The sequence below is a fragment of the Muscardinus avellanarius genome (assembly GCF_963383645.1).
Source record: "Muscardinus avellanarius genome assembly, chromosome: 12".
Classification (NCBI taxonomy): domain Eukaryota; kingdom Metazoa; phylum Chordata; class Mammalia; order Rodentia; family Gliridae; genus Muscardinus; species Muscardinus avellanarius.
In genome coordinates this window covers 11,308,155-11,327,303 of record NC_137798.1, presented here as the reverse complement: position 1 = coordinate 11,327,303, position 19,149 = coordinate 11,308,155, and the positions used below count along the sequence as shown (strand labels likewise).

Here is a 19,149-nt window from a genome sequence, read left to right as displayed (position 1 = left end):
CCTGTATTTTTTCTTGCGTTAGGGGCCACTGATTAATCCACACAGGCTCATCAGATATCCATGATATTGCTTCTGCGTACAAGTCATCAGCGGCCCCTATGAAAAATTTTGCTCCTCAAGGGAATCTATAGTTGTTAAATGCATTCCCATAGCCTCCATAATGTCTCTTCCCCATAATGAAAATGGGAGAGAAGCTATTATATAAGGTTGAAACACTCCCTCTCTGTCTTCACAATTCCACTTCAGCAGGGCTGAACTTTGCTTTACATTATTCGCTGATCCTAATCCTACCAAGGTAGAAGCCGTTTGCTTTACAGGCCAGGAAGAAGGCCAATCCCTAGCTGCTATGCAGGATCGGTCAGCACCTGTGTCTAGCAGGCCTTCAAATTCTCTGCCTTGGATTAATAATTTTTTAAGCGGCCTGTCATGGGTGATTTCCTGACACCAGGCCACAACATCAGTGGAGCCAAAGCCTTCCGTGCCTCTCTTCAACTTTAATACAGGATTTGGAGTGTTAACATATTTCATAAGCAACAATTGAGCTATTCGCTGGTTCTTATGTATTTGAATTGTTTCTTTTAAAGGTCTGACCATTATTTTAATTTCACCTTCATAATCTGCATCTATAACTCCTGGAAGCACTTCAAAATTTTTCTTATAATTAGAACTTCTACCTATTATAAGGCCAAAGGTCCCTGGAGGTAAAGGGCCTTTCACTAAGGTGTTTACTAGTTGCACTCCATCAATGTTTGATAAAATATAATCTCCTCCTGCAGCTAAATCTAATCCTGCGCTGTCAGGAGTGGCTCGAGGAATATTGAATATTGTTGGCCTTTTTTGTTCTGAATTATTGTTATACATCCCTCTTTCTTTTACGGGGCTGAGGGTGTGCCCCTCAGCTCGTTTTTTGATTTCTGCTCTAGAGGAGATCCGTCTTTATGAAACTTCGATTTACAGTCACTTTTCCAATGATATCCCTTTTTACAACGAGGACACAACCCTGGTGGTTTCTTAGCATTGCTATTATAAAATGTCTTATGAGTTACTTCACAGTTCTTACGCATGTGTCCTGGCTGGCCACACGAGAAACACGCTCCTTTTTCAGCTCGAGGAGTCCCCTTATGAATACGCTTTATAAATGAATCAAATGTTTTTCCCTGCATGGCAGCAGCGTACGCCATCCCCTGAATGACTGCCGGTGAGGCGTCTAAGCATGCCTTAATGTAATCTTGTATACTGCCTGTCTTTTTGATTGGTCGTATAAGTTCCTGACAATATTTGTTAGCATTTTCCCATGCCAATTGTTTGAGCAAAATGTCACTAGCCTCCGAGGGAGGCATCATCTTTTCCAGAACCTCCTGTAATCTAGCTACAAAATCTTCATACGGTTCATCCTGCTTTTGATGAATTCCTGCTAGCGCTGTAGGTTTGCCTTCCTTAGAAGGAAGCTTACTCCAGGCCTGCACAGCTATCTTTGAGATGTCTTGTAACACATCTTTAGGAATTTTCACTTGTGATCGGGGTGATGAATATTCATCTCTCCCCATAAACATGGCCATGGTGGGTTTAGTTGCCCTCCTTGGTGAACCTAATTGTACTTGAGCATTTGCTCGATCCTCATAATCTATTTTCCATAGGACATATTGTCCAGGGCTCAAGACTGCTTTTGCTGTTTGATGCCAATCAAAAGGTGTGAGCCACATATTTGCTAACATCTCTACTATCTGTAAGGTATACGGGGAAGTTGGTCCCATAGTTTTAACAGCTGTTTGTAATTCTTTCAAAGTTTTCAAAGTTAAGGGTTCCCAGTTAGCTTCCTGTTCATTAATGCGCATTACAGGAAAAGCAAAGGAACTGTCTCCTGTTTGTCTGGCCTCTTTCATAGCTCCCAGAAAACCTGGTTCAGGCAGAGATTTGTTTTGACAAATTGGCAAGGGAGGAGCTGAGGGAACTACAGGATAAATCCTTCCACCGGGATCATTCTCATGATCTCCGTTTGTCTCTTTGTTATCTGTCTCCCATGTCAGCTCTTCTGAGTCACAATCATCAGAATTTCTAATTTTTCTCTGTTCATTTCCTGAAGATTTATCTGAGCTACATCCTTGCTCATCCTGAGAGAGCTTTGTTAACGGCTCAGATTCATCTCTGCCATTCTCTGAAGGTGTCTCTTCTATAAGACACTCCAATTCTGATTTTTCACTCAGGATGTCTCTAATCTGAGACCACAAACTAAAAGCTTGTACAGGTACTCCATTAGGACCTTTTTGTTCATAATGTTTTCTTATATCTTTTCCCACCTTTTTCCAATCCCGTAAAGAAAGGCTGCCTTCCTCAGGGAACCAAGAGCTCACAGTTAAAATAAAATCATAAAATTCCATGAGATTTTTCTTTGGAACTTTGAGTCCTCGAGACTCAAGCATATGACTAAGCACTGACACAAAAAATTCCTTATTTTTAGATTGTGAATGCCCCATAATTTTTTCTCTAACTTTCTAGTCTTTTTCTACTCGTACTTAACCGATGTCCTTTATCGGCGAGTCTGCACCACTCTGACGAGGACCTATCCTTTTGCCTGAAATTTTTTAAAGAAATAAAGAGGAGAGATAGCTTACCTTTCTGGGTGAGACCTTAAAATCCGTGAGAATCCACGTTGGGGGCCACTTGTTGCCGACTAATCTCAGTTGGGTCCTTATTGTCAGCTCCCGGTCAAATCCTCAGAAAGATGGGGCAAAAGGCAGGTGATGTCCTGCAGAAACCTCTCTGCAGCAATTCCTTCCCCTCTATGAATTCCCTAAGTTTTTGGGTACGACGTTTGGGAAGGAATTTGAGGTGGACAAAGGCTTCTTGAACCAATGACACTTTATTACAAAAACTCCAAGAAATTTATACCCTTCACCAGTAAGGTTAATAATAAGAGAAAAGGGGGGTGAATGCAATCACTGTGAAATGATAATGAATGACATGTAAACAAAGGTAATAAAACTAGTCCTTCAGCTGGCTGTTGATCTTCGAGAGAGATTGACTTCTGACTCCTGATTCTTTTCCAAGGTCTTTGCAGATAAACAGTCCCAGGGGGCCACTTCCCAAAATAAACAAGCATGGCCAAGGCTTGGGGGTTTCTCGGGGAATCTTCTTTGGCTCTCTTGGAACTTTCCATCTTTTGGGCTCAGTTCATATAGCAAGTGTGGGGAGACGTGGTGATTCAGGTGGATGTGATAAAGTTTCTCCAGGTGTTGGCATTTTATCTCCTAAATCTGAAAGCTTAAGCAAACTCACAACACAGTTTTGCAGACAAAATACCACAAACAACACCACAAAGTTCTTGGTTTTAATTGTCCTTAACTGCTGAACACTCTTCTTTAGACAATAAGCCTATTAAAAGTCTAACCATCTTTAATAATCCATTTCTCTGTCACAAACCCTCTGCAACCTGCTTCTAACTTTCTAATTCCTTTCTTTCCCAGTTGGGACTTTCTCATGATAAGCTCTTCTTCATGCAAAAATGCTTTTCTTACTCTTACACAATATTTCCTTTCCTTCATACATATATATTTAGAACGTCTGTCCTTTATTTAGTCATATTCATTAACCATGCGGTCAGCCTCTCTGTCTTCAGGAATATTTACACTGGGCGTAAAAGTCACCAATCTTTCTCCTTGAGTCTATTGTATTTGGGCAACTAAGTTGTTTATCAACTAAATTGCTTCGAAGTCACACACAAAATTTTATCTCTTCTGTCTCTAGGCAGGATCTTAAGGGTAAACAAAGTTTCCTTAAACTGAACTACCTTACCTGAGTTAATAGCTTAACCTAAGTTAGTGATAGTGAGGGTCAGAGACCCTTTGTAATTGCTGCAGCTGGAATGCTTATCACAGCATCTGAGTACTGGCCAGTTTTTATTATTATTGAGCAGAGCCAAGGACGTTTATTTCCACGGACTCAATTTCTGATCTCACATCATCAGAGCAATTCGTGTAGAGAGTTAAAAGAATACCAAGAGAATAATAGTTATGAAGGATATCTAAAGTGGGGGATATTTTTTTTTTGCCAGAGACGATACCTCTTTCTCGGGGCTTTCTGCCGATAACTATGTGGAGTGGCGTCTTCAACACATAGATGCCGAGGCAGCAGGATGTCTTGGCAATAAGAAGAAATAGACAAATTCACATTAACAGCAAAATATTACAACACTCTTCTTTCAATAACTGATAGAACAAGTAGGCAAAAATCATTTAAGTTACAAAAGGTTGGAACAACATTTACCAATAAACTATAGCTAATTAAAATTTATGGGCCTTTCCATTCAAAACAACAATATAAATATTTTTCACTTTCTTTTCCAGTACACCTGAAAATTTTATCTGGATAAACTTTTTCTTGGCCAGAAAGTAATTTTTGATATTTTTTAAAAAATTAAATCATACCTACTCTGTTCTCTGACTACAAAAGAATTAAATATCAAAGATGTGTGGATAATATAAAGCTAATTGGAAGTAAAATAAAACATCCCTAATTATCTCCTACTTCAAATAAGAAATCAAATGAATAATTAGAAAGTATTTTGTCCTGAAAGAATGTGATGATATCATATTGAAATCTGTATAAGAGATCTGGAACAGTACAGAATTTATTTATAGTGCTAAAGGCCAATGATTTAAAGAGACTCTGTTTTATAATAAAACATAAAAAGGGCTGGGGTTATAACTTGGAGCTAGAATGCCTGTTGGAGGTAGAATCCTCAGTACTAAAAAAAAAAAACCAACAAAATAACCAACCAAAGGTGGGGGGGAGAGAGAGAGAGAGAGAGAGAGAGAGAGAGAAGAGAAGAGAAGAGAAGAGAGAGAGGGAGGGGAGGGGAGGGGAGGGGAGGGGAGGGGAGAAGAGAAGGGAGAGAGAATAAATTAGTGAGCTTGAGAGTCAGTAGAAACTCATGCTTGGAAAACACAAAACTGGAAAAAAAAATCAGAAAACAAACAAAAAAGTTATAAAAGTGGCCAGAGGATGCATTTTAACTATAGAAGAACCAAGGTGTGAGTTATATTAGACTTCCTTTTAGAAATAATGCAAGCAGAGAGAAGAAAGTAAAATCATTTAAGCCCTGAAAGGAAAACACAGTCATCTATAGTCCTTTATCCAAAAAAAATTTTTAAAAGTGAAAAAATATTTCATCATCCAGTCAAAAATGGAGGGAATTCATCGCCAACAGAACTTTCCTGTGAGAAATATTAAAAGAGGTTTTCCAGAGAGAAGAAAAAGACCATGGTAAAAAATTGGAATCTACATAAATAAAGGAAGGGCATCTAAGAAGGACTAAATGAAAGCAGAATCCTTTGTTTTCTTACTCTTAATTGATCTACTAGATAACTGTTCAAAGTAAAACTGTTCACAAAGTATTGGATGTTTATAACATGGATAAAAGTGGGATGAGTGACCATGTTTTTAGGATGGGCTATCCACCTGATTTCAAGAGTGATCTAGAAAAAATAACATGGCCCTGAGGACAGCAACACATACAAGCTTTGCTAGGTGACACTTTGGTGGGATTTCTTGGAGGAAACGTCTCTTACAGCAGAAATTTTTCCAGAGACTACAGCATGGGATCCAGTACTCAGAATGAGAGGTGCACAGGGACACTAGAGCATGAGCCTGACGCTCTGGGTGTGCCACCCAGCAGCAGGGTGAAGAGTCCATAGGAAAGCTCGCAAAGGGCCCAGCAGCTTGAGGGCTTACAACATGGTTCTTTTTGCCAATGGCCAGCAATGGGGCAAGATTTTGTAAGAAATCAAAGCAAACAGTCTCTAAATGGCTAAACATATTTGGGGGTTATTTTAAAGAATAATTTGATATGTGATGCTTTGGGTTTGACCCTGATAGGATTTTGAGCTAATGGAGCTCAGCATGCATGAAAGAATAGACATTCTAGGGAGCAATATGCAGGTGTTATCTTTGATATTATATATGATAGTGAAGGATAAAAGTGAGCAATTAAAATCAATTAGAAGGCACCTGTACTAACTGTGAAGCTGTATAGTGTTATTTGAGAGTAAACTTAGATGGTTTGCAAATGTATGAAGCAAACTCCAGGGCAACCACTAATAAAATATATAATTAATATCAATCTCACCCACACCAATACATAAGATATCTCTAAGCCGGGCGTGGTGCACGCTTATAATCCCAGCATTCGGGAGGCTGAGACAGGAGGATCACGGTTCACAACAGCCTCAGCTACTTAGTGAGGCCCTCTGCAACTCAGTGAGACCCTGTTTCAATATAAAGAATAAAAAACAGGGCAGGAGGTATACCTTGGAGGTCAAATGCCCCTGGGTTCCATCCCCAGACCTGCCATATATATATATATATATATATATATATATATATATATATATATGTCAGTATATGAGAGGAGAAAAATATTCTTATGCCCAACTGAAACCAGAAAAAGCAGAAAAAAGGAGAAATATATAAGAAAGATCAACTGTGACAAAAATAGTAAGGAACATGGTAGATATTAAACCAACTATACCAATATTCTCTGTAAATATGAATGATCTATATATACAGGTTTGATCCATAATTCTTCAAAACACAGCTCTGAGTGTTGAAATATAAACAACCAAACATCTGACTTAGATCTCAAATCACCAAAATATCAAAATTCTGAAAATATAATTCTAAGAAATATAATAAAAAGTTATTGAAGAGACATTTATTTACATTTAAAAGATTACTTATTTGAGAAATATAAAAATACAACAGAGCATTTTATAGGTCATACAGAATAACATAGGTGAGAATACGTTTATGTAAGCACAAACAGGTATACTAACAATATTCTTATAGGTATAACAGTTATGAGTGGACAAAATGTATCCATAAAGATATAGATAAAAAACTGGAATGTACAAACACATACCACTGTGACTGGCAATCCTGCACACCCAGCTTTAGAACTGTGGTGATCTGTGCAAATGGCCCTTTGATCAAATCAATCAAAGACCATAATGGGTGACCTCGTTGCAGTATGCAGTCTCACAGAGAGCTGAGATCCTGTGAAATGTTATCTTTCATAAGCACAGATGCCCCCAAGAGACATTTCTTCATTAATTGAGAAAGTTTCAGCATTCTCACACAAATAAAAATGCCCACACACATCAGTGTTTGGATAATGTACCTTCATGGGGTGAAGCTTTCAAAACATGCATGGATGCCTTAGAACTCTTTAATAGTCTTTACACAGTTTTGTTTGTATATCACTTCCCTAGTATTGAAAAAAGTAAAGCTGATGATTTAAAATAGTGGTAAAAAAAACTTAAAAAGAAAAAAAATACGAAAAACTCTAGGCATGCAAATGTATTAGAGGGATAGATTATGGGTAACTGCACAGAGGTAGTCTGTAAGATCTGGCCAACTTTCATGATCATTAAGTATATTTTGAAGTTTTGCTTTGTGAGTAGCTGTTGTTTTTTTCAGGGCGTAATTCGCCTTAGAGGATACATTCACATTTATTTTCTGCATGGCACTTCTCTTTCTGAAAGTCCTCTCTAGCTTCATATACACAAGCACGAATGTGCCCATCTTCTGTCACACTCTAGGTTGCTTTGGGTCCAGAAAATATATTCTGTGTGCACTAATATGCAGGCAGGGAGTGCAAAAAAAACGTGAAAACAAGACTGATGGTAGCGCTGTTATGTATCATGCACATATTTTAACATAACATGCATGTATTTTTAAGCCAGTTGGCAACTTTTTTAGTTTCTTCAGGCAAATGAATCATTATTTTTTGTGTATTTGTGTTTTGATTTTCTAAAGACTTTACTGGCTTGTCTTTTATGTTTTGCTTTCTAAACCAATACATAAAATACAGTTATGAAATACCATGTAATGTTTTGACATATGCCTACATTAGATAATATATAAATCAGATTAAACATCTCTCTCTCTCTCTCTCTCTCTCTCTCTATCTATCTATCTATATCCTTTAAAAGACTTCAAAATAATAATGCTGGGCGTGGTGGTGCACACTTGTAATCCCTGCGCTTGGGAGGCAGAGACAGGAGGATCGTACAGGTTCGAAGCCAGCCTTGCTGGCTTAAGAGACCCTGTTTTCCAAATAAAAATATAAAAAATAGGTGTCTGGGAGTGTAGCCCGGAGGTAGAAGGGTTTCCAGGAACCCCAGTACCACCAAAAAAAGTCTTCAAAAATACTTTCTTGTAGCTTTTTGAGATAAATAGTACATAATTGTTATCTCTAGTCAATAATTACATGCAATAATTTTTACTCCTATTTAAATATAACTTAGTACCCATCAGTCAGCCTGTCTCATTGTCTCTCTCCCCCTACTCCTTCCAACATCTCTAGAGACTGCGTCACTCTCAACTTCTATGAAATTAAATTCATTATACTCCACACACGAGTGAAATTAAGTAGTATTGTCTTCCTGTGCCTGGATTATTGTGCTTAACATAATGGTCTGCAATTTTATTTATGTTGTTGTAGATGGTAGAATCTCATGCTTTTTACACATGAATGGTATTCCAACGTGTGCGTGTGTGTGTGTGTGTGTGTGTGTGTGTGTGTGTATAATATATATATATTCACATCTTTATACATTATCAGCTGATGGACACAGGTCATTCCCATTTCCTGGCTGATGTGAATGGCGCTACAATGAACATGGGATGCAGATGTAGTTTTGACATATTCCTTCCTTTTGGCCATGTAACCAGTAGTGGGTTAGCTGGATCATATAGTATATTTATTTTAATTTTTGAAGACCTTCCTTCCATATTGTTTTTCATAATGGCTATACTAATTTACATTCCCAACAGCAGCGTGCAAAAGTTCTCTTTTATCCATATCTGTGCCAGCATTAGTTATCTTTTGTCTTTTTGATAATAGCCATTCCTACTACAGTGAGTCCATATTTTATTGCAGTTCTAATTTGTGTTTCCCTGGTGATTAGTGATGTTGAGCAGTTTTTATATTCCTGTTGGCCATTTTATATCTTTTTTGATGAATGTCTATTTAAGTCTGTAGTTCATTATTTTTATTAGGTTATTTGGACTTTTTGTTGTTGTTTTGTTTTATTATTAAAGTTTTTAGTTCCTTATATATTTTGAATGATAGGAGAACAATAGGAGAAAATCTATAAGATTTTAGATTTAATAATGATTTTTTGAGCTACAACATCAGAAACATGATCCATGAAAGAGGAAGTTGATAAATTAGGCTTTATAAAAATTTAAAAGCAATGTATTATAAAATCCAATGTTAAGAGAATCAAAAAGCAAGATACAAACTGGGGGGAAATATTTGTAAACTATACACTGAACAAAGGATTTTTATCTAAAATATTGCAAAGAACTTTTAAAACTCAATAAAACAAACCAAAAATACAGTAGAGATGGGCAGAAGATATTAACAGATACTTTATATGTTGATAGACACTTGAAAAAGAATCATATTAAAGTATTTAACATCATTCGTCACTGGGAAATTGCAAATTTAAAAATGAAATACCACTATACTTTGATTATAATGGCTAAAAACAAACAGGCAGACACATCATGAAACAGACGAAAGCAAATGCTAGGGTGTGAAGCAGTAGCCACATCCATCGCTGATGTGAATACAAAATGTTACAGCTGCTTTGGCAGTTTTATACAAAACCAACATATTGTCCAGCAATTACAGTTTTAGGCTCTTGTCCAATTGATTTGAATACTTATGTGTACACAAAAACCTGAACACAGATGTCTATTGAAGCTTTATTCAATTTTGACAAAAACTGGTAACAAAAAAAAGATGTATTTCAAAGTCTAAATCAACGGGGCAAAGTATGGTATGTCCATATGATAGAATGTTATTTAGTGATTTATAAAATGAGCTATCAAGTCAGGAAGGCATGGGAAAACCTTCAATGTATATTGCCAAATCAGAGAACCCAGCACGAAGAGCTATGCCTTGTATGGTTTCAACTATGTAATATCCATAAAAGCCAAAACTGTTTAGAAATCAATATGGTAAGTAGTTTGTGGGAGAAAAAGAGGTGAACCACAGGGGATTTTTTGAGAAGTGAAGTTATTCTGTATAATAATATAATATGGTTCTTTACAAAAGTATTCGTAGCCAAGCATGGTGGCACACACATGTAATCCCAACATTTGGGAGGCAGAGATCGGAGGATCGTGGTTCAAGGACAGCCTCAGCTACTTAGCGATGCCCTCTGCAACTTAGTGAGACCCTGTTTCAAAACAATAAAAAAAGATTAAAAAAAAGTATTTGTTGTTTGAACTTAGGGTCTTTTCTACACTGTTGGTGGGATTGCCAACTAGTTCAGCCACTGTGGAGATCAGCGTGTAGATTCCTTATACAACTGGGAATAGAGTCATCATATGAAGCGTCCATATCACTAGTGGGTATCTTTCAAAGGGGTTGAAACCAGAGAAGTACCATAATATATGCTTACCCGTGTTTCCAGCAGCATAATTCACAATAGCCAAATTATGGAACCGACCTAGCTGTCCATCAACAAACGAACAAATCACAAAACTATGGGAAATACACACAATGGAATTTTAGTCAGCAGTGAAGAAGAACAAAGTTGTACCATTTGCAAGAAAATGGAAGGACCTGGATAACACTATGTTATGTGAGCTTAGCCAATCACAGAGAGTGAAGGGTCATATATTTTCTCTAATATGTGCAGGATGGGGAGTAATTGAGAAACAAGAGAGACTCCAGATGATGAGGAGAAAACTCAGGGGAGCCAGGGAGGAGATCTACGGGTAGGGGAGGAGGGAGACTGAGGTTCATTAATGAAAATATTACCATAGACTATGTGTATACGTGTGGATGTACCAACATCAATCTAGGCACTCTGTATTGGGAGGGAGGGGAGGGAGGGGCAGTAAGAGCGTGTGCACGGATGTCATTGTCAACATGACTGACATTATAGTATGAAACTATAATGCACCAATAGAAGCACAAAAAAGTATTGGGTTTTCAAAACCAATTTAACTCCAGAGTCACTCTTCCTGTATGGAATTAAAAAATATTTAGAAGGTTAGGTTGAGGAACTCAAGTAGGGATGCGGTCTGTGAGAAGAGAATCTAACTGTGTTATAAATGTATAAAACAACTTATCTGAAGTGGGGAGGAAAAGGAAGGTGCTGACCTATGTAGCTTTGGGAATGAGTACTCGGTAAGATTAAATGCAAAAGAAGTAATGCATCTGAGCACTGTCCCGAGTCTATAAAGTTATCTCCTGTAGTGATAATGACGATCATTTCTGACACGGCTATACACGGACACTAAAACTGTGCATCAGGAAAAGGAGCGGTAGGTGGTAGAACATGTTTCTCACTGTTGGAAGTGAAAGCTAGCAGATGAACACAAGGAGGAGGCTAGGATAAGAGGTCAATGTGGTGATGGATGCCAGTCTGAGGCACGGGCTTAAACTCTTCTTTGGCTTAACATAGATCTGGAACAATTTGAGAAAAAGTACTGTGAAATTATGCCCCCTAATAATTTAATTCACATTCCTGAGTCAATACTGATTAAGCAAATAAATAAATGGAGAAGAGACAAATCTCCAGTGTATAAACATTATAAATAATTTACATAACTGTTTTTCCTTCAAAGAGATGAAAGATGTCTTCTCACTGAGTGTGGGGTATGCATAGTATTTTTTCCCCCCAAAAAAAGTACAGTAATACAAGGGAAGAAAGAAATATCTCTCCTGCAGAGAAACATATAACAAACACTCTCTGAGCCAGATGATCAAGGTTAACATCAATAGTAACAAGCGATATTGATATTAAATATCTTTTTAGCCACAGCATGGTGGGGCACGCTTGTAATCCCCGCTTGGGAGGCCGAGACAGGATGATCCTTCAGGTTCAAAGCCAGCCCCAGTGGTTTAAGAGGCCCAGTTTTCAAAAATAAAAAAAGTATAAAATAGGTCTAGGAGTGTAGCCTGGAGGTAGAAGGGCTTCCAGGAACCCCAGTACCACCAAAAAAATTAAAATTAAAAAATTAAATATCCTTTAATTGATGTGATATACAATAGCACTTTACCACTATATTGTCCCTCTCAGTTCATAAACATGGTTTCATTACTAGAGTAATCATCAGATAAGTTTCAGTAGGTACATTCTAAAAATCTGATGGACCATTACTTTCTGAATTCGTCGGGGCCATCAATAAATTAATGTCTGAAAAACTGCCCCAACCAAAACATGACATCTATATTTAATGTGGTATGCTATATCAGAGCCTGCAACAGAAAAATGACACAGAGTAAAAATTAAAGGCTTATAAAAAAAGGTGGAATTTAGACAGTAATAATGTACATTATTTATTTACTAATTATAACAAATGTATTTTACTAATGTGAGCTATTAATAATAGAAGAAACTAGATGTAGACTATATGGAAACCAATGTCATCTCAAACTTTCTGTAACTCTGAAACCATTTTAAAAATAAAGTCTATTGAGCTGGGCGTGGTGGCGCACACTTGTAATTCCAGCATTCAGAAGGCTGAGACAGGAGGATTGCGTTTTGTGGACAGCCTCAGCTACTTAGTGAGGCTCTTTGCAGCTCAGTGAGACCCTGTTTCAAGATAAAGAATAAAGAGTAGGGCAGGGGGTGTAGATCGGAGGTCAAATGTCCTTGGGTTCCATCTCCAGTACTGAAAAAAAAAAATATATATATATATATATAGTCTACTAGAACAAAGCAATGTAATTTACTATATTATCAGCCTAAAAAGAACTCATATAATAATATAAATAAGATGAAAAAACATACAGAATCAAGCACCCACTCCTATAAAATCTTTTAAGAGAGTAGAAATAGAAAAGGAATTCTTCAACTTGATAAAATGCATCTGGAAAATAACCTACTTCTAACGTTCTTACGGGTTAAAACAAAATGATTCTTCCTAAGATCGAGAATAAAGAATGCCTGTCCTTCACATTTCTACTCAATCCTGTCCCCCAAATTCTAACTATTTTATTAGGCAAAGGAAGAAATGAGACTTTTAGATTAGAACAAAAATCATAAATGTCTTTATTCATGGACTACCTTATCATAATTATGAAAAATCCTAGGGAATCTATAAACATGTGACTAGAACTAATAAATAAGTTCAGACTGGCCTCAGAAGACAAGATTGATTCACAGAAACTAATTTTGTTTTTATATTCTGGAAATGAACAATCGGAAATTGAAATAAAAAATACAATACTATTTACAATCACATATAAGATATGGAATATTTTGGGATAAATTTGTCAAACTATGTGTAAGATTTATACAGTACAAACTAATAAATGTTGCTGAGAGAAATTAAGGAAGCCCCAAATAAGTGGAGAAATACACTGTGCGGATAGGAATTATTAGTTATGTCAAGATGGCAATTTTTTTCTAAATCTTCTGACTCAATGTAATTTTAGTTGAAATCTATTCACACTTTTGAGGATGCATGATTGAAAAGTAATTCTAAAATTTTTGTTAGAGTGAAATGAACCAAAAAAGCCAAAATAATTCTGAAAGGGAAGATAAAACATGGGGGACTTACCTTATTTTAAGACTTTTTATAAAACTTCAAAAACAACTTTTATGCAAAAATATGGAGCAGATTTAGCTGTAAAGTGCCCGACACGTATGTGTTCAATTCATTTTATACAAATGCGACAGGACAATTTAATGGGGATGAGCTTTGTGGCCAATTATGCTTAAACAAGTGAATAAACACATGTAAAGAAACGCTCTTAATCTCATACCACATAGAAAAACTAACTAGAAATTGATGACAACCTAAATATGAGCTAAAACCTAACAAACTTAGAGGAAATATGAGAAGAAACTAGTTATCCATGTTCATGGCAAAGGCTTCTTAAATATTGTACAGCATTCACTGAAAATGCTAACACGTGGGTTTCATGAAAATTAGGGACTTTGATCTACAATTGACAATGTCAAAAAAATTATAGGCATTTATAGACTGGGAAATTTACAAAATATGTATCCAACAGAAATATATATATAAAGATATATAGATATAAATAATAAATATAAATATAAATAATATAAATAAGATATATAAATATAAAGATATATATATATATATAAAACATCATTATATATATATATATATATATATAAAACATCATTATATATATAACGAAATGTATAAAAAACTTTTAAAGCTCAGGAAGAACACAAGGAAGAAGCCAACTTTAAAATAGGGGAAAGGTTTGCTCAGGTATTTCTGCAGAAAAAGATGTGCAGATGGCAAATAGGCACATGGTAAGCTGCACAGCATTATAATGCATTAGAGAAATGCAAATTAAAACTGAAAGAATATGCCAGTGTACTCCCACTAGAATGACTAAAATTAGAAATACTGGCCAACCAGAGCAACTGTTACTCTCTTCCCCTGCTGGTGCGATTGGAAAATGGTACAACTATTTTGGAAAAGAGTTTGGCAGTTCTTAAAAATGATTCATAGAACACAGCCAGTCTTTTTAAAGGTATTTACCCAAGAAAAATGAAAGCATATTTTCATACCAAAAACTAATTCATAAGTGTTCATAGTTTTTTTTTTATCTGTAATAGACAGGAACTGAGAGTAACTCAAATATCCATCAATAGTGAATTAATAGTTAAACCCAGTTATATTTCATCTATGGAATATTGCTTATCAGTAAAAATAAATGAAAATGACATGGTCCAGCATGAATGGATAGCAATCATGATGCTGAGTGAAAGATGGGAAAACTCATATTGTGTGTTCTACAGTCATGTAGAATTTTGGAAAATGGAAAATAATTTATTGGGTCAGAAATCAGATATTCAATTTTCTGTGAGTTGGGTGAGTTTGGGAGGGTGAGAAACAAAAGTTACAAAGAGGTAGGAGAAATGTTTGAGTTTGTGGGTTTGTCACCTTGACTGGGGTGATAGTTTCAAGGGTTCGTATGCATATATTAAAACAGCAACCTGTATACTTTAAATATTTGCAGTTTTTATGTCAGTTATTTTTGACACAGATTTTCAAAAAAAAAAAGACCTGAGTTCTATTTCTTTTTAAAAAAGCGATTATCAATTTGAATTGCTACTACTACGTGTTTACTCTTTTTCTTCTCTTTTTAAACTATTAGTCCTTTGAAGTCAGAAACTCGTCTTATTTTTGTACCAGGTGCCTGGCATAGAGATTATTGAACATATTTATGACAAATAAAATGAAAAATAGTTTAAAGTCAATAGACTTCTATGTATTACTGAGCATATACTATGTATTAGAGTTTTGGGGAAATTTCTTCATGTCCTGGAATGTGAGAAAAAAATCCATGGTTGTTTATAAATTTAGAAATGTGCACTAGAGATAAAAAATAAGCAATAGTAACAAATGTTTTATTAATCTGAAAAACTTTACCATAGTGATATTATAATTTTTTTTTTGGTGGTACTGGGGTTCCTGGAAGCCCTTCTACCTCTGGGCTACACTCCCAGACCTATTTTATATTTTTTATTTGGAAACAGGGTCTCTTAAGCCAGCAAGGCTACCTTCGAACCTGCGCCATCCTCCTGTCTCCGCCTCCCAAGTGCGGGGATTACAAGCGTGTGCCACCACGCCTGGCATATTATAATTCTTAATTTAGCAAATTTATTTCTCAACATCATTGACCCCTGGGTATAAATATGTCTTAGATTAAAGAAACCATTGTAAAGGATGACTCTTCTGTTGGTGGAATGAGGCTGAATGGAGTCAGACAAGGTAAAAAGAGCCCTGGAAAATTTAATGTGAACAGTAGGAATATCCTCATGTGATATATGAGTTGTCTTCTATTCAGTGGATCTAAATAATAGGACTCTTCAATTATTTTTAAGCTGTTCGAGTTAAACACATAATATTATTGGTTGGTGTGGTAGCACCAAGAAAGTAGGATAGATTATTCTCTGCAGATTTCCACCTTCCACACATTAATTTCTCTGGATACCTCTCAGAATTACAAGTGTTTGTGTTTTGTATTATAGGTTATGTGAAATGGGTTTGTCCTAAGGGAAAATATCAAAACATGACAAAATACTTGGGAGGCTGAGACAGAAGGTCACATGTTCATGGCCCACCTCAGCCACTTAGCAAGGCCTATTGTAGAGATATAACTCAGAGGTAGAAGAATGCCCCTGGGTTTCATCCCTAGTAACACACACACACACACACACACACACACACACACACATCATAAGTAGCAAAACTACCAAGAAATGGTAAATACTCCCAGCAAAAAAAATGAAGTCCAGATCAATGAGAAATATTTGCATTTTGGCCAGAGAAACTTGAGAAAAAATATGGTATCTTAATTCAGTCAAATAGGATTACAGTGGGCTCATGGGTAGACCACAAACATCAAGAGCTAAGAAAGTAAGAGAAGAAAAGCAAATAGGATTTGAAAGAATATTAAAAATAAAAGTGAAGCTGGGTGTGGTGGAGCACGCTTGTAGTCCCAGCATTGGGGAGGCTGAGACTGGAGGATCACGGTTCGCGGACAGCCGCAGCTACTTAGTGAGGCCCTCCCCAACTCAGTGAGACTCTGTTTCAAAATAAAGAATAAAAAATTGGGCAGGGGGTGTAGCTTAGAGGTTAAATGTCTCTGGGTTCCATCCCCAGACCCACAAAATAAATAAATAAATAAATAAATAAATAAATAAATAAATAAATAAATAAAGTGAAACATTACATTTAGCTAGATATCACAAAACCATCTGATACTTCTAGGAGGGAAGAATAATGTAAAAAGATGAATTATTCCATATTTGTTAAACTGGTTTCTCTCTCTCTCTCTCTCTCTCTCTCTCTCTCTCTCTCTCTTACACACACACACACACACACACACACACACACACACACTTTTTATTTTTAGCACTGGTGTCACAAATCTTTAAAATTAATTTCCAATACATAATCCAGAGGCTCAAGATGATAAGTCTTAAAACTATGTCTATAAATTGAATTCTATATGAGGGAACTTTTAGTGCATTTTTTTGGGAAATAGCTTATATAAGGTGATTGACCATGCTGCATTACTTATGTTATAGTACTAGGGTTAGGGTTGGGAATTATGTAGGCACAGAGCCATTAATCAAAGTGACTGACTGGTCTTTGATCTATGCTATGATGGGTTCATATATAATGACCTAATTCAAAGAAGAGCTCTGGCACAAATATAAGATGAATTAGAAACATTTAGCTACTTTGCATGTCTAAATCCGCTCATGGTAAGCTGTCCTCCGTGCCAGTTTGAAGAAGTACAAATCTATCAACAATGCACAATTCCCAGAAGAACATCCTCTGATGAAAAAGAGCACAAGGTGTGATCACTTGACTTCTCAGAAAAGACAGACAGCCTCTTGAAACATCGATACCGAATTCACACAACCCTCTGGAATGATCTTCCTGAAGCCATTACTCCTTGAAATAAAATGCTGTTTTCATAACAAGAGTAAGATTCGGGTGCATCCTGTCACTATAGTAACCTTAAAAACAGAAACAAAACTGAACACAGGTAAGAGAAACAGTGTTTGCATTTCACAAAGATTTCTACATTTCCCATGAGTCTACTAAGCTCAGGAAACATCTTCAGGGAAAAACACTCCCCTTTCTTAGTACAAAGGATGTAAATTATAACTTAAATCAAAAGGAGTAGGAATGGCAAGGTCATTTAAAAGTACTTCTATGGTTAAGTAATATATATTGATTTTAATAACAGACACCTTGAACAAAAACTGTTTTTTTTTCAAACTTTTGTGTAAAGAGAGCATACTAAAGAGTACAGTTTGGAGTCTCTCCCCATTCTCTTCAGAATACTGGATTAAGATAATTTGAGAGCAACAATTTACCTTAAATCATCCAGTTCAAGCATCTTGTTTTATAAGTAAGAGCCAGGCTGAGTGGCCCAGATGTGATTAATTTTTAAAAAGATTAAGAAACACAGATGTGTGGCTGTGAAGTGTCACTTAGGTCAAGACAAAGAGGGGCAGAGTCTGGCATCAGTTCTATAGATGATGGAAAAAAATGCCACATAATGACATTCTTGGAGATAGACTCCAAGGTCAGAAGAAATTGTCTGTAAAGAGCAATGTCTGTGAAGTAGAGATGCCGAGATCTCCCTATTGCCCGAGTCTTGCCTATGATCTAAAAGAGGACTTGGCATCAGGTCTGGAGCTCAGTTAAAATGCAAAGGATCAGTGCACAAAGAAGACAAAATTGAATGGTACCGAGGTCAAGGAAAAGCCTGAGAGGCTCCCATGAGCTCATTTAAGTCTTGTAGACGCATAGAACCCACCTCCTGATGTTGTAATTTTCTTTTTGGAGGCACTTTTGGTGATAGCTGTCTGAAAGGCCTTGTAACAATCAGATAGTGGTGTGTAGGCTTAGGAGCAGACAGAGTGAGATTTGATTCCTGGCTTTGGTACTGACCAGATGACCTTGAACGAATTCCAAATCCTCTCGGTTATGTTTCTTTGCCTGCAAAATGGATAATGACAGTACCCTCTAATTCAAAGAACTGTTTTGTGATATTATATGTCTAAAATTCTAAGCACAGAATATGTATGCCTCTAATAAGTAGTGCTTACTCTAATGCTGGATTTGTTTCACAAAATTATATCTTTTGGAGAATATATCCTAGTTTTGCTCTTTGTGAAAATAGGCTAACTCATGTGCTAAGTGTTTAACTTATAATTTTACTCTCACAGGGTTACAATTGTCTATCAGTTCTGGGGGGCATTTTTCTATTTCTCTCTGAGAACATGGTTATAAATTACAGAGTGATTAGTCTAACCCTAGGGTTTGCAATATGTATTATTCTTTTATCAGTAAGGCTCTTAATTCCCTGAAATAACTGATATGTACATGAGGCTTAGATACTTAGAGAATGTAAGAAAACAACAACAAAAAAAGAAAACTCACAGAGCTATCACCCTATAAAAACACTGGTAATTCTTAAATCCCCATGTAATAACTCGAGAATAAGGAATATTTGTTCCTAGAAAACTACAGGTTTAGAAGAGGATTATATCTCCACAGTAATACCATTGCATCTTGAAAACAGGAAAATTAAAGAGGTTACTTAATGAT

At 36.3% G+C, this 19,149-nt stretch overlaps 1 protein-coding gene across 1 annotated transcript; it reads right to left on the bottom strand.

Moving 5' to 3' along the window:
• Positions 1-872: 872 nt before the first annotated feature.
• Positions 873-2,420, bottom strand: LOC308270866 (endogenous retrovirus group K member 21 Gag polyprotein-like; the record flags this gene model as incomplete). Its single annotated transcript, XM_080707023.1, has 1 exon — positions 873-2,420. The coding sequence occupies one exon, from the start codon at positions 2,418-2,420 to the stop codon at positions 873-875; it is 1,548 nt and encodes a 515-aa protein (XP_080563149.1).
• Between the last annotated feature and the right edge of the window lie 16,729 nt (positions 2,421-19,149).